At 46.9% G+C, this 13,841-nt stretch overlaps 1 protein-coding gene and 1 long non-coding RNA gene across 11 annotated transcripts in view; one reads left to right on the forward strand and one right to left on the reverse strand.

Annotated features, from left to right (window-relative positions):
- The window catches only part of STX8 (syntaxin 8), a 380,941-nt gene that overhangs the window by 122,295 nt on the left and 244,805 nt on the right, over positions 1–13,841 (reverse strand). The window contains exon 8 of one of the 10 annotated variants that reach the window (XM_077969535.1): positions 6,758–6,804. Coding sequence (XP_077825661.1) covers positions 6,773–6,804 — 32 coding nt within the window. The 3' untranslated portion in view covers positions 6,758–6,772. 10 annotated transcript variants of the gene reach the window in all.
- Positions 1–13,841, forward strand: part of LOC144335331 (uncharacterized) — an 89,470-nt gene that overhangs the window by 63,306 nt on the left and 12,323 nt on the right. The gene's annotated exons all lie outside the window — the stretch shown is intronic.

The raw sequence follows: 13,841 nt of genomic DNA on the forward strand, positions 1-13,841 counted from the left end.
AATGCCTCTCTGTATAAGGCACCGTGGTAGACTCTCAGGGCACCAGAAAGAGAAAAAGACATACACATACAGCGCTGGAGAAAAATGAAGGGAAGAGAGAAAGGGAGATTGTGTGACTCCAGAATGCTCTAGACAACACTGTGAAGGGAGATTGTGTGACTCCAGAATGCTCTAGACAACACCGTGAAGGGAGATTGTGTGACTCCAGAATGCTCTAGACAACACTGTGAAGGGAGATTGTGTGACTCCAGAATGCTCTAGACAACACTGAAGGGAGGAAGCCTGTCCTGAGCGTCTTGCTGATAGAAGCGGAGATTAGCAGGAGTTGGCAGAGTCCATATGCTGAGCCTTCAAGGAGTTAGGCCCAAGGGGGACACTGAGGGCCAGAGCAGGTGGCAGAAAGGGAACCCGAAGAATGGGAATGCATGCAGGCGCCGGAGGCGAGCCCTGATCCCAAGAATGAGGTGGCGGAACGGGGCGCAGTGGGGCAGAGAGGTATCAGTCCTATTTGTGGATCTGACATTATGGCCAAGGATTTTAACAGATGAGAAAACGGAAACAATGGGGATTTCAGTAAAAGACTTGCTCAACATCTCAGGGCATCTGTCTGTCTCTCACGTACACACACCCCCGGATGTACGTGTATGTACAAGGAAGTCTGTGCTTTGGTTCTAATTAAGGAACTAGAGCATGAGGGTCATCCAGGTACCAGCCCACGAGCACTGCTCTTCCTGCCTGCAGTGCAGTTCTTGGCAGTGAAAAGCAAAGTCTCATTGGAAATTGAGTGAGTGGTCTTTTCTCCACAATAACAAATCTGGAGGGTGATTCCTAGAGAACCTGGTGAACATTCCAGGGAATGCTGACGGCTCTCCACTCTGTGAGCTCCTGGCGCACAGTGTGATGTGGTGTAAAGAAAGAGAAACCTAAGAGTCAGAAGAGGCCAGGTGCGGCAGCTCCTGCCTGTAATCCCTGCACTTTGCGGGGCTGAGGTAGGAGGATCACCTGAGGTCAGGAGTTCGAGACCAGCCTGGGTAACATGGTGAAACCCCATCTCTGCTCAAAGTACAAAAAATTAGCTGGGCGTGGTGGCGGATGCCTGTAATCTCAGCTACTCGGGAGGCTGAGGCAGAATTGCTTGAACCCGCGAGGTGGAGGTTGCAGTGAGCCGTGATCGCACCACTGCACTCCAGCCTGGGTGACAAGAGCAAAACTCCATCTCAAAAAAAAAAGAGAAGAGCTGGATCATCATCACAGCTCCACTCTTATTTGGCCTCAGTTGCTCTGGCTATAACATAGGGATACGAATGGTCCCTGACCATGGTTTGACTTATAAATTTTTGACTTCACGATGATGCAAAGACAATATGCATTCAGTAGAGAATGAATTTTGAATTTTGCTATTTTCCTGGGCTACGTGTGGTACAGTACTCTCTTGTGATGCCAGGTGGCAGCAGCAAGTACAGCTCCCAGCCAGCCACGTGATCATGGGAGTAAACAACCAGTATTGTACCCTGTGATGTACTGTGTTGCCAGATGATCTTGCCCAACTGTAGGCGAATATAAGTGTTCTGAGCACCTTGAAGATAGGCTAGGCCGAGCTATGATGTTTGCTAGATTAGAGGCATTAAATGCATTTTCAACTTATGATATTTTTAACTTAAGATGGGTTTATTAGAACATAACCCCCTCACAAGTCAAAGAGCATCTGTAATTATAGTTACACCTCAAGTTGTGAATAGGAATAAACCAACTGTTGTTTATTCCTATGGTGATAAACCAAACTATTCATAAGGGCTTATAAGGGCCCCAAGACCCAACTATGGACTTGTGGCCCTGTTAAGGTAAAGCTAGGGCCAGCTTTATGGGTGTGTGACCTCAGCAACGACACAAGGTTCCCATGATAAAGGGGGGTCCATGCTTGATTCAATGCTCTGCGGTTGCCATCTTGACATTCTTGATACTTTCCGAACAAGGGGGTCCTGCATTTTCATTTTGCAATGGGCTGCGCAAATTGCATGGTTGGTCCTGGGTAAAGACACTTGGTTCAGTGGGAAGAGCCCAGGAAGGTTTCCGTCTTTGGCAAATACTTCCCAGTAGACTGGAAGTTTGCAGTGAACATGTGTTTGCTTTCCAGCTGAACCCATTTCTTACATTTGAGGAAGGCTTCACCATACGGGTCTTGGCAAGAGGCAGGGTCTCACGGGCCAGACACTGGCATTCCTCAGCCTCCCTACCAGCTAGTGTGTGGCCAGCCAGGTGCAATGACTCTGGAGTGTGTAATGCTTAAAGTATGGAAGGAGAGTGGAAAATTCATTTTGGTGATGGCAGCAGCAGCATCAATTATCTAGGGACATGAATAGCAGCCTCCAGCTATGGTCTCTGGTGTCCGGCGCTAGCCACACTAGCTAGTGGGAAAAGGTTGGGGGTGGAGAGGCATCCAGCAGTGTGTCAATGAGATCCTCCACTAGATGGGTCTGTGATGAGGCTGCAGTCTTGGTTTTAGCCACCTTTGGTTCCTCCCTGTTTCCTTTTCCTTTTTTCTTTTTGAGACAGGGTCTCACTCTGTCATCCAGGCTAGAGTGCAATGGCACGATCATGGCTCACTGCAGCCTTGACCTCCTGGGCTCAGGTGATCCTCCCACCTCAGCCTACCGAGTAGCTGGGACTACAGGTGCCTGTCACCATGCCCGGATAATTTTTGTAGAGACAGGGTTTCATCAGGTTGCCCAGGGTGGTCTCAAATTCCTGGGCTCAAGAGATCTGCTTGCCTCAGCCTCCCAAAGTGCCAGGATGACAGTTGTGAGCCACCATGCCCAGCCTCCTTTCCTGTTTTCCAGCCTGATCACCTAGTCTTCTTGGTGATTTGCTTTTCAAATTACTCAGTGTTCTTTCAATAAATTCTTTTTGCGCTTATGTGGTCAGAGATGGTTTCTGTTGCTTATAGCTATGAGCTTTTTCTGATATCAAGGTGGAGTCTCGTGGAGTTACGACCCTGAGACCTTTGGCTGAGAGGCAGAAAACAGGTCCTGTGTCCTGAGGCAGAACTTGTCGGCCACATGTCCCTGGTGATAAGACACTAGTGCTTATGCATTCCAACACCGAAGGGATATGGGAGACTGCAGGGGTGGAAAGGCCAGTATCTTTCCTCACCCGTTAGCAGGGTCATGGCTGACATTCCTATAACAAGGATAGGTTAAGAAGACAGAGGCATAACAGATTTATTTAATCAATGTTTTACATGACACAGGAGCCTTCAAAAATGATGATCCAATGGCCAGGCACGGTGGCTCACGCCTATAATCCCAGCACTTTGGGAGGCTGAGGCGGGAGATCACCTGAGGTTAGGAGTTCAAGACCGGCCTGTCCAACATGGAGAAACCCCATCTCTACTAAAAATACAAAATTAGCGGGGTGTGATGGTGCATGCCTGTCATCCCAACTATTCGGGAGGCTGAGGCAGGAGAATCGCTTGAACCCAGGAGGCAGAGGTTGCAGTGAGCCAAGATCACACCATTGCACTCCAGCCTGGGAAACAAGAGCTAAACTCCGTCTCAAAAAAAAAAAAAAAAAAAAAAGAAGATCCAAAGACTCAGGGAAAACTGTCGATTTCTATGCTTAGGCTGGATGTGAATGGACAGCTATGCAGAAATGTGATGGGACAAAAAAGCGGTATGATCCAATGTTGATGGACAGAGAGCGGAAGGATGGAGCACAGTAAGGCCCATCAGTTTGGATTCTTCTCGGTCTCTGGATACAGGGACCGAGGCATTCCTTCCTCCTGGATACAGGGCGGGACCTCTCTGGAAACGGGTCTTATGGCCTACTTTCAGACAAGGTAGGGCAGAGAATTTCTTTCTTTTTTTGAGATAGAGTCTCACTCTGTCACCCAAGCTGCAGTGCAGTGGTGCAGTCATGGCTTACTGCAGCCTCCACTTCCTGGGCTCAAGTGATCCTCCTGCCTCAGCCTCCTAAATACTAGGACTACAGGTGTGCACCACCACACCCAGCTAATTTCCTCTTCCTTCCTCCCTTTCTTCCTTCCATCCCTCCCTCCCCTCGCTTTCCTTCCTTCCTTTCTCCCTCCCTTTCTTCCTTCCTTCAGTCCCTCCTCTCCCTCCCTCCCTTTCTTCCTCCCTCCTTCTCTCTTCTTCCTGCCTTCATTTTCCTTTTCTTTCTTTCTCTATCTTTCCTTCTCTAATTATTTCTGTTTCCTCCTCTCTCTCCCCATTGCCTCTCCTTCTCTGTCTCTCTTTCCTTTTCTTTCTTTTTTTTCTTTCTCTCTCTCTCTTTCTCAGATGGCTCCAAGTTGACCAGGCTTATTTCTTTCCTTTACAGATGGCTCTCAACTATGTTGTCCAGGCTGGTCTTCAACTCCTGGCCTCAACCGATCCTCCACACCTCCAGAGAATTTATTTATAACCAGCACTTACGCAGAAAAGCGGGGATAGGTTAGAGTTACAGACCTAGGTTTTTGTGGCTGGTGTTGGAGAAGTTGGGTTCTAGTTTCCATGGCCTGCCTTCAGGAAGAGAGATTCTACTTTCTGTGGCCTTGTCTTGGGGGAAAAGGGAAGGAAGAAAAAGAGCAGGAGAAGGTCAGAAAGAGACTTAGCCTTTGAGGCCCTTCCAAAGTCCTTTGGTTCCAAGTACTCAGCATGCCAAAGTGCTATACTTTGGGGTATCGTTTTCTGAGTCCCAGCAAGGTCATCTGGTCCACACTCCTTCTGAACGTGGGAATCCTTTATGAATAATTCAGGATCTGAACAGCATTCAACGAAAGATGCTACTGAAAACCACGGTGTGTGCTGAGCAGAAAGACTTGATCACGGGTGACAAACGCTGAGGTTGGCCAGCTCGCAGTTGTACTGTTCAGGGTCAATGGCCCTCTTAGGGCTGTGAGGATATCCCTAACTGTCATCAGATTGTCAAGGCTGAAGTTCAGGGAAATCCACCTCACTCATGGCCAAATATAAAATGTCATTCCTTCGGGACATGTAATTAAGATGGTGGCTGAGGCCGGACGCGGTGGCTCACGCCTATAATCCCAGCACTTTGGGAGGCTGAGGTGGGCGGATCACCTGAGGTCAGGAGTTCGAGACCAGCCTGACCAACAATGGCGAAAACCCATCTCTACTAAAAGTACAAAAATTAGCCAGGCAGGGTGGCGGGCACCTGTAATCCCAGCTACTCGGGAGTCTGAGGCAGAAGAATGGCTTGAATCCGGGAGGCGGAGGTTGCAGTCAGCCGAGATCGCACCACTGCACGTGAGCCTGGGCCACAAGAGCGAGACTCCGTCTCATAAAAAAAAAGAAAACGGAAAAAGAAAAAAGATGGTGGCTGAGTCCCTAATGAATTTCCAGAGCATGATGGGACTAAGGTGCTCTGGGATTCTGAAATCTAGAGACTACCTAGAAAAGTTCCCACACAAATATCACGGCCTTCGCAAAAACAAAACACGAAAAACAAAAACAACCAGAAGTACCAAACATCTGGATCGAGGATGCTCCAGGAAATTACTTTCACCTCCTTTTACAGGCATGTTCAATCAATGGCAACAGCATTCCACATTTTGCTCAGGGCTGAAGGAAGAGAAAAGAGTCAGGACAAGCTCATGTTCCAACACTTGAAACGAACTCCTGGCTGAAACTAAATCACTCGCTCTCTGGCATCACGGCTATTTCTACAGTGCCACTTGGCTGGCTGGGTGATTTTCCAGCCACCGGGTGAGGGATGCTGGATCCAGGATGGGGCCATGAGCCTGTTAAGAGCAGAAAGACCCAATTATGAAGAGCCCACAAGGTAGCCCACCCATCTGAATGGCAGGCATGTGAGCAGAGGCAGAAAAACCTCGGTGCCAAATGGGGGAGGACGTCCAGCCACTTCGAGTCCCGTTGGACCACTCAGGCCGTTGCAGTTGGAGCTGCCTGCCTGAGGCACGGTAATGCCAAAGTGAGCAGTAGGGGCCCGTCACAGCCAAGAAAATGGCAACTGGACAGAGTTGGCCAAGGGCTGCCAGACAGAGCAGGGGAAGAGGCAGAGATGAGGGAATAAGGTAGCTGTCATTTATCTGGGAGGAAAGAGGTTGGATCCTATAAAGGCAATAGGGTGGAGGGGAGGGAGAAGGCTCAGGGGACCCAGGGTCAGAGTGACTGGGAGCAGCAGACCCCGAAGGGGGCTGATCCTGAAGCAGAGGGTACGGCTGGTCATAGCTAAGAGGAAGGTGAAGGTGTGCAAGCCCCTTGCTCAAGAGGGGAGTGGAGGGCAGAGGTGCGATACCCTGGGAGGTCCCACGGCTTCCAAGGGAAAGGGAGAGGATGGGCAGGGAGAGACACACAGGAGGGAGAACCCCTCTGTAAGATTTCCCAAGTGAGTAAAGTACTCATACCCAGGGCTTTATTTGAATTTATCACCTCTTATTAGTGTCTTTTGAAATGCGAATTAGCTGATTAACCACTGCTCACAGCCTTCCAACTGTTCTTTATTCTCCAGCATTCAGCAACTTTGTTCTAAATAGGGTAGGCCACAGTAGCCCACCAGGGGGAAATTATTCTCAAGGTTACGAGAACAGCGACCAAGGCAAAATTAGGCCCTGGCCTGGATGAAATCAAGTTGGGAGTGAGGTTGTGCCTGGAGCCAGGCTCTAACCACTCCCCCGACCCCGGCTACACAAAAAGCCTCCGAGGATGCCGGTTACCCTGGTGCATTAGTCCGTCCTTGCGACGTATGAACAGGGCTCTGGGGAACAAGATCCGAGGATGCTGGTTACCCTGGTGCGTTAGTCTGTCCTTGCGATGTATGAACAGGGCTCTGGGGAACAAGATACCCTCTCTTCTGCCCCCTACCAATTTTTTTTGTGGATGATCATCTTTTTCTAAAAGGTGTATTAGCTCTAGGCCGCTCGGGAATGCCCGTGCACTGGCTTCGGCTTTCTGTTTGGGACGTGGGTTCACGTTTACGAACAAGGGATGGCCCCTGGCAGAGCCTCGTTCGCACTCGCGGAACTGCCTCCAGTTTGGCAACACGATACAAAGGCGGTGTGGCTTGTATACACTTTCCAGGCTGAGCCCCTATTCAGAGGGGGCTGCAGCTTGCGCGTAATGGGCCCCCTACAGACAAAGCCAGCAAGTTTCTTAATTAAGTCTAAGTGAAAGACAGATCCCGCTTACATCTTCAGAGAACCTTCCTTCAGAACTTCAAAAACAGCCTAGGCTGCCTATCAAATCCAGGCACGAATAACTAGCTAGCAATTTTTTCTCTTTTTAAATATAGAAAAGCCAGGCCTCCGGCGCCAACTCTTCCACCCCCTCTCACTTTCCCTGCAATTTTAGACATGCCTCTGGTTTATAAAACAGGAAACAAAAGGACTTCTTGTGTGTCGGAGAAGCCCTCAGAGGGTCTGCATTTCATTCCGGCCTTCCCCCAAAGCACGGCACTGTCTAAAGAGCTCTTTAGCTGGTTTAGTCTCATTACCATTTCCATGAGGTATCAAAGGATACGCTGCGAAACCAGCATATGTACGTATATCACATAAGGACACATCCTGGTACGGAACGATATTAAACAATTAATTATTAGCTAATTGCCTTTTCAGAAATGTGATTTTTCACATCCCTCCCTCCCCCCTCCCCCCTAGCCCCAGAAACCCTCTCTCAGACAGACCTTTCTGTTTTCTGGGCTTTGCTGTGATAATGTTCTTTGCAAACAGAAACCAATTATTCTGCAGCAGTAAGTCACCAGGAGTATGAATTGCTTTAATTTTTCCCCCTTTTAGCAGCTGCCCAGGATGGGTTGCGAGGTGGCTGCAGTAATGAAGCTGGGATGAATACTAAAGCAGGACCGAGGCCGGGTGTCCTGCAGGGAAAATGATGTTCAAAAATAAAAGTGCGTTTTTGTTGGGGGAAGCTAATCAATGAATTGGACGTTTCCAAAAAATGCGCTTTCCGCTCTCAATTGGCATCGCCAGTGCTGCTTTCCCCAGTGAGTCCTGTGCACCTGACTAGCTTGTAAAAATGTCACCTTACTGTTAAAGTGCTAAACACGCCCTGTTTTTCCTCCGCCTGTTCTCTCTCTCCCTCCCCCGCCCTCTGCCTTTTTCCTTCTGCAATTCTTTGCTTTCTCATTAGAAATGCCCAGCAACGTCTGGCAGACAAAGGCACTGCAAACAAAGTGTATGGAAAGGAAAAAAAAAAAATTAAAAAGGAAAAAAGTGCAGAGGAATTCTTCATTCACTGATCTCTAGAATACATTAATATCTGAAACTGTTGGCACAGCCTAAAATACTTGGGCGGCTAACAATGCGGGCAATGATTCCGAGTCTGGGATCTTCAAATAAACCCCAGCGCTGTCATGGCCACCGGGAAGGAGAATAATGGCGATATTAGCTGACCTTCATTTTGTTGTTTCTTCAGACCTGACTGCTGAACCTCTGTTTGCTTGTTACTAGGATTTCTTGGCTGAAAAATTTTAGCATTTCCCAGGCAATACAAGAGCCAGTTTATTAGGTAAATAAACCAGGTCTTAAGCAGTCTTTTCTGCTCCATAATGGGAAATGGGCGAATTGGAACGAGGGTTGAGTTGGAGTCAGGGAGAATGACTAAGAGGCAGAGATCTCATCATTTTCCCCTCATCCAAAACACCAAAGAACAATGCGGACGGAGTTAACAAATCATCAGATCGACGTGCTGACTTTGGTTAACTTAACCAACATCAGCCACCGAGTAAGGAAGACAAGAGTCACAAAAGGAAGGGACAAAAATAGCTTTCTTCTTCTAGACACCTAGATCTGTAATGATATTTCACTTCTCCCAAGGTTACAAGGAACTGGAGACTATTTTATAATGCATCCAAATGGAGCTAATGGTGCTATGTTTCATTCATCTGTCATAAGTGCTTAAACATTCTTATGTTATCCAAACCATTGCCTAGTGACAATCTTAATGATGTTAATGAAATCAGTAATGCAGAACAGGATCCTTTTTCAGTCTCCACATCCAGAGGGCCTTCTGGCTATCTAGACTGTATCACAATTGGTAATTATTACATTGATCTGTGCCTGCTTACTGTTCACTATCTCGCTTCCCTCCCTCAATTGCAATGTAAGCTCCCTGAGGGCAGGGACCACCATTGTATCCTACCTCACCCAACACAGCGCCTAGCACCCAAGACGTATTTGCCTAGGGAGGTAATGATATTTTTGGCTACCTTTGGGGAAATGCATCCCATCTTTAAAAGCTTTCAGCTGCCACACCCAAGGGCTTCAAGATGAGAATGAGACGCAATACTTCTTAAAGCAGAGTATTTCCCTACCGAGAATGAACACATGTGTCCAAGTTTCCAGCTTTCAATTTTTTTTTTAACCGTGCTCTCTTTTGGGATTAAAAAGATAATTTCAATTTTTATTTTAGATTCAGGAGGTACATGTACAGATTTGTTACATGGGTATATTGTGTGACCCTGAGGTTTAAGGTACGAATGATCCCCTCAGCGAGGCAGTGAGCACAGTATCCAATAGGTGGTTTTTCAGCCTTCGCTCCCCTCCCTCTCTCCGCCAATAGTCCCCAGTGTCTATTGTTCCCATCTTTATGTCCATGTGTATCCAATGTGTATCTCCCACTTATAAGTGAGAACACATGGTATTTGGTTTTCTGTTCCTTCAGCTTTCAAAATAACTTATAATAAAAGCTTAAAAACACTTACTTCAAGCAAGAGGTCATGTCAATAGATACAATGCACACACGTTTTTTAAAAGTTATACAGTCATTTGGTTGGAAAACATGGAAGACATAGAAATTTTTCAGACTGCGTAACTGCTCAATGGGTTTGCCTTACCCAATTTGTAACTGCCCAGTGGGTTCACCTTACCCGCTGCCTAGATGGAGCCGATTTCTCTAGACAGGGGAATGGCAATAGAGAAACAGTAATTAACACAGAACTGGTTGAGTGGGAAACTGGAGTTTTATTATGACTCAGGCCAGTCTCCCTGAACATTTGGGGATCAAAAATTTTTTTTTTTTTTTTTTTTTGAGACGGAGTCTCACGCTGTTGCCCAGGCTGGAGTGCAGTGGCGCGATCTCGGCTCACTGCAAGCTCCGCCTCCCGGGTTCACGCCATTCTCCTGCCTCAGCCTCCTGAGTAGCTGGGACTACAGGCGCCCGCCACCGCGCCCGGCTAATTTTTTGTATTTTTTTTAGTAGAGACGGGGTTTCACTGTGGTCTCGATCTCCTGACCTTGTGATCCGCCTGCCTCGGCCTCCCAAAGTGCTGGGATTACAGGCTTGAGCCACCGCGCCCGGCCGGGGATGAAAATTTTTAAAGACAATTTGGTGGGAGGGGAAGCGCAGTGAGCTGGGGGGTGCTGATTGGTTGGGTTGAAGGCGAAATCATGGGGCATCCCTGTCTCCTTGCACTGAGTCAGTTCCTGGGCGCAGGGGTGGGGTGGGGTGGGGTGGGGGGCAGTCATAAGATCAGAAGGACTGGTTTCTCGATCTGGGTGGTGCCGGTTGATCCATCAAGGGTAGTCTGCAAACCATCTCAAGCCCTGATCTTAGGAGCAGTTTAGGGAGGGTCAGAATCTTGTAGTCTCCAGCTACATGACTCCTAAATCATAGCTTCTAATCTTGTGGTTAATGTTAGCACTCTAGTCCCCAGGCAAGAAGGGAATTTTTTCTACTGTCATCTTTGTTTTAAACTTTTGAAACTATAAACTAAGTTCCTCCCAAAGTTAGTTCAGCCTACACCCAGGAATGAACAAGGACAGCTTGGAGGTTGGAGGCAAGATGGAGTCGTTTAAACTAGACCTCTTTGACAGTCTCATTCATAATTTTGCAAAGGTGGTTTCAACTCCAAGAAGTGAGAAAAGGAAGACTTGAATTATGCAGGATATGATCCGAAAATAGTTGAAAGGAATAAAAAAGACAATGCATGTTTGCTTAGTTTTGTCGCTGCTATAACAGAATATCACAGACTAGGCAATCTATCAAGGGAAGAATTTATTTGGCTCATGGTTCTGAAGGCTGGGAAGTACAAGAGCATGGCACTCTGATGAGGGTCAAACCATGGTGGAAGGGTGGAAGGCATAAATGAGCACAAACAGACAGGAAAAGGGGGCTGAATTCCCTTGATAAGTGTTAAATACAGTAAGTTCTAAATTTCTCTTCAAAGAATCAATATGTCAGCATGTTCAGTTCTTTGTTCTCCATTTTAAAGTTTAACTTTTGCCGGGCATGGTGGCTCACGCCTGTAATTCCAGCACTTTGGGAGGCCGAGGTGGGCGGATCACGATGTCAGTAGATGGAGACCATCCTGGCTAACACGGTGAAACCCCGTCTCTACTAAAAATACAAAGAAACTAGCCGGGCGTGGTGGCGGGCGCCTATAGTCCCAGCTACTCGGGAGGTTGAGGCAGGGGAATGGCGTGAATCCGGGAGGCGGAGCTTGCAGTGAGCCGAGATCGCGCCACTGCACTCCAGCCTGGGCAACAGAGCGAGACTCCGTCTCAAAAAAAAAAAAAAAAAAAAAAGAAATTAAAGTTTAACTTTCTCGTTCTCCTCACCGTCTTGCCCCTAGTTTCAATAAACAACCTTTTCCACCATTTCTAATCAGTAGTTCACATCTATTCCCCTGGTCACCTGCCCTCACCTGAGTCACCTGTTCCTAACTGTTCTTCCCAACAAACTGCTCACCCCGTCACTCTGACTCGTACCCCTGCTCTCTTTAAAACAGTCAATCGGAATTAGCTTAGACTGTGTGATCCAACCCCAGCCAATAGGTGAACAACACGGCAGTAGGGGCTATCTGTGTCAGGAATAAAAACCCCTTCCCCTCTCTTGTTCAGGTGTGCTGTCGCCATTGCTCCATCTGCGAGTCACACCCTTCTACAGAAGTAAAATTGCCTTGCTGAGAAAATCAAATGTATGTTTGAGTGCTATTTCTTTTGCAGCACTGGAAGTCTATTTCTAACATAAGTAACCCACTCTGTGATAACAGCATTAATCCACTGATGAGGCCGGGCGCGGTGGCTCAAGCCTGTAATCCCAGCACTTTGGGAGGCCGAGACGGGCGGATCACAAGGTCAGGAGATCGAGACCATCCTGGCTAACCCGGTGAAACCCCGTCTCTACTAAAAAAGATACAAAAAACTAGCCGGGCGAGGTGGCGGGCACCTGTAGTCCCAGCTACTCGGGAGGCTGAGGCAGGAGAATGGCGTAAACCCGGGAGGCGGAGCTTGCAGTGAGCTGAGATCCGGCCACTGCACTCCAGCCTGGGCGACAGAGCGAGACTCCGTCTCAAAAAAAAAAAAAAAAAAAAAAAAAAAATCCACTGATGAGGTCAGTGGATTAATTAAATCACCTCTTAAAGGTTTCACCTCTTAAGACCATCATCATGGCAATCAAATGTCAATATGAGTTTTGGTAGAGACATTCTAATCATTGCGCATGTAGGTACACTATATGCATGCATAGAAAAAAGACTAGAAAGATACACCCAAACTGTTAACAGTCATGATTTGTAGGAAGTGAATTTTTATTTTGTTTATAGTTCTTTATGGTACCATTTTTTCTACAGTAAATTGATTATTTTTAAAATCAGAAATAACCTTCAATAAGCTTTTTTTTAAAAAAAAGATAATTTATGAGCTAGATCTTTACCTCAAGAATTTTGAAAAATAAATTACAGTCACACTAATACAACCCTGGCATTCAAGGTGGTCTCTCTGTCTCACACATACACACATACATACACACACAAACTCACATGAACATACATACCTAAAGCTATACATAAAGCTCAATAGGAACATTTCTGGGGGGTTATGTGGCTATTTGTTTATTGATTTCTTGAGACAAAATTGCTCTGGGCATCTCAGAGAAGTTTTCTCTTTCTTAGCTTGAAGCAACCAGGTATCACATTTCTGGGTTTTAAAAGAGATTATATTCAAGGATGCTCTATTACTTTGAATAGGCGAAACATTCCAGGCTGATGGGAATTCATACTTGTCAACAGCTGTGAATTAGCATTTCAAACCCCTTCTAAACCTGACTTATGAACTTTATCGGTATGAGGATTCAGCACCTTGTAGAAAAGCAAGTGCTGAATGCAAACCAAGGTGAAAACCCTTTCTGCTGGGAGTAGAAGCCTAAGGGAATGATTGAGATCCATCTGCCAAGAACAACTTCACAGGGGGATAGGTGCAAAATTACCATGCCAGGAATTAGGAAAACAGACACTACACTTCAGGTTCCTTTCCCTCTCCCTTCCCTTTCCCTTTCCTTTTCCTTCCCCTTTTCCTTCCTTCCTTCCTTTCCTTCCTTCTTTTCTGTTCTTTTCTTTTCTCTTTCTTTTTGAGATGGAGTCTCACTCTGTCTCCCAGACTGGAGTGCAGTGGTGCAGTCTCGGCTCACTGCAACCTCTGCTTCCTGGGTTAAAGCAATTCTCCTGCCTCGGCCTCCTGAGTTGCTGGGACTACTATGTGCACCCACCACCACATCCAGCTAATTTTTGTATTTTTAGTAGAGACGGAGTTTCAACATATTGGCCAAGATGGTTTCAAACTCCTGACCTTGTGATCCACCCACCTCGGCCTCCCAAAGTGCTAGGATTGCAGGTTTGAGCCACCGCGCCCGGTCTACTTTTGATTTCTAATTGGGTATTTAGATGGGTAGTAAATACAGCTAGAAAAAAAAGGCTTTAGGGCGAAATGGTATGTTTGATAATTACGCATCAAGGTTTTCCCTTTTACTATCACTTTTTGTTAGTCTCCATTCTTATTCCTACAAGGCCACAGCCAGAAGTGGGTGTAGGAGAAATGAAGTTCTGAACATTTGAATGAATGCCTATTGCAATTC

The sequence above is a fragment of the Macaca mulatta genome, chromosome 16, assembly GCF_049350105.2.
Source record: "Macaca mulatta isolate MMU2019108-1 chromosome 16, T2T-MMU8v2.0, whole genome shotgun sequence".
NCBI classification, from domain to species: domain Eukaryota; kingdom Metazoa; phylum Chordata; class Mammalia; order Primates; family Cercopithecidae; genus Macaca; species Macaca mulatta.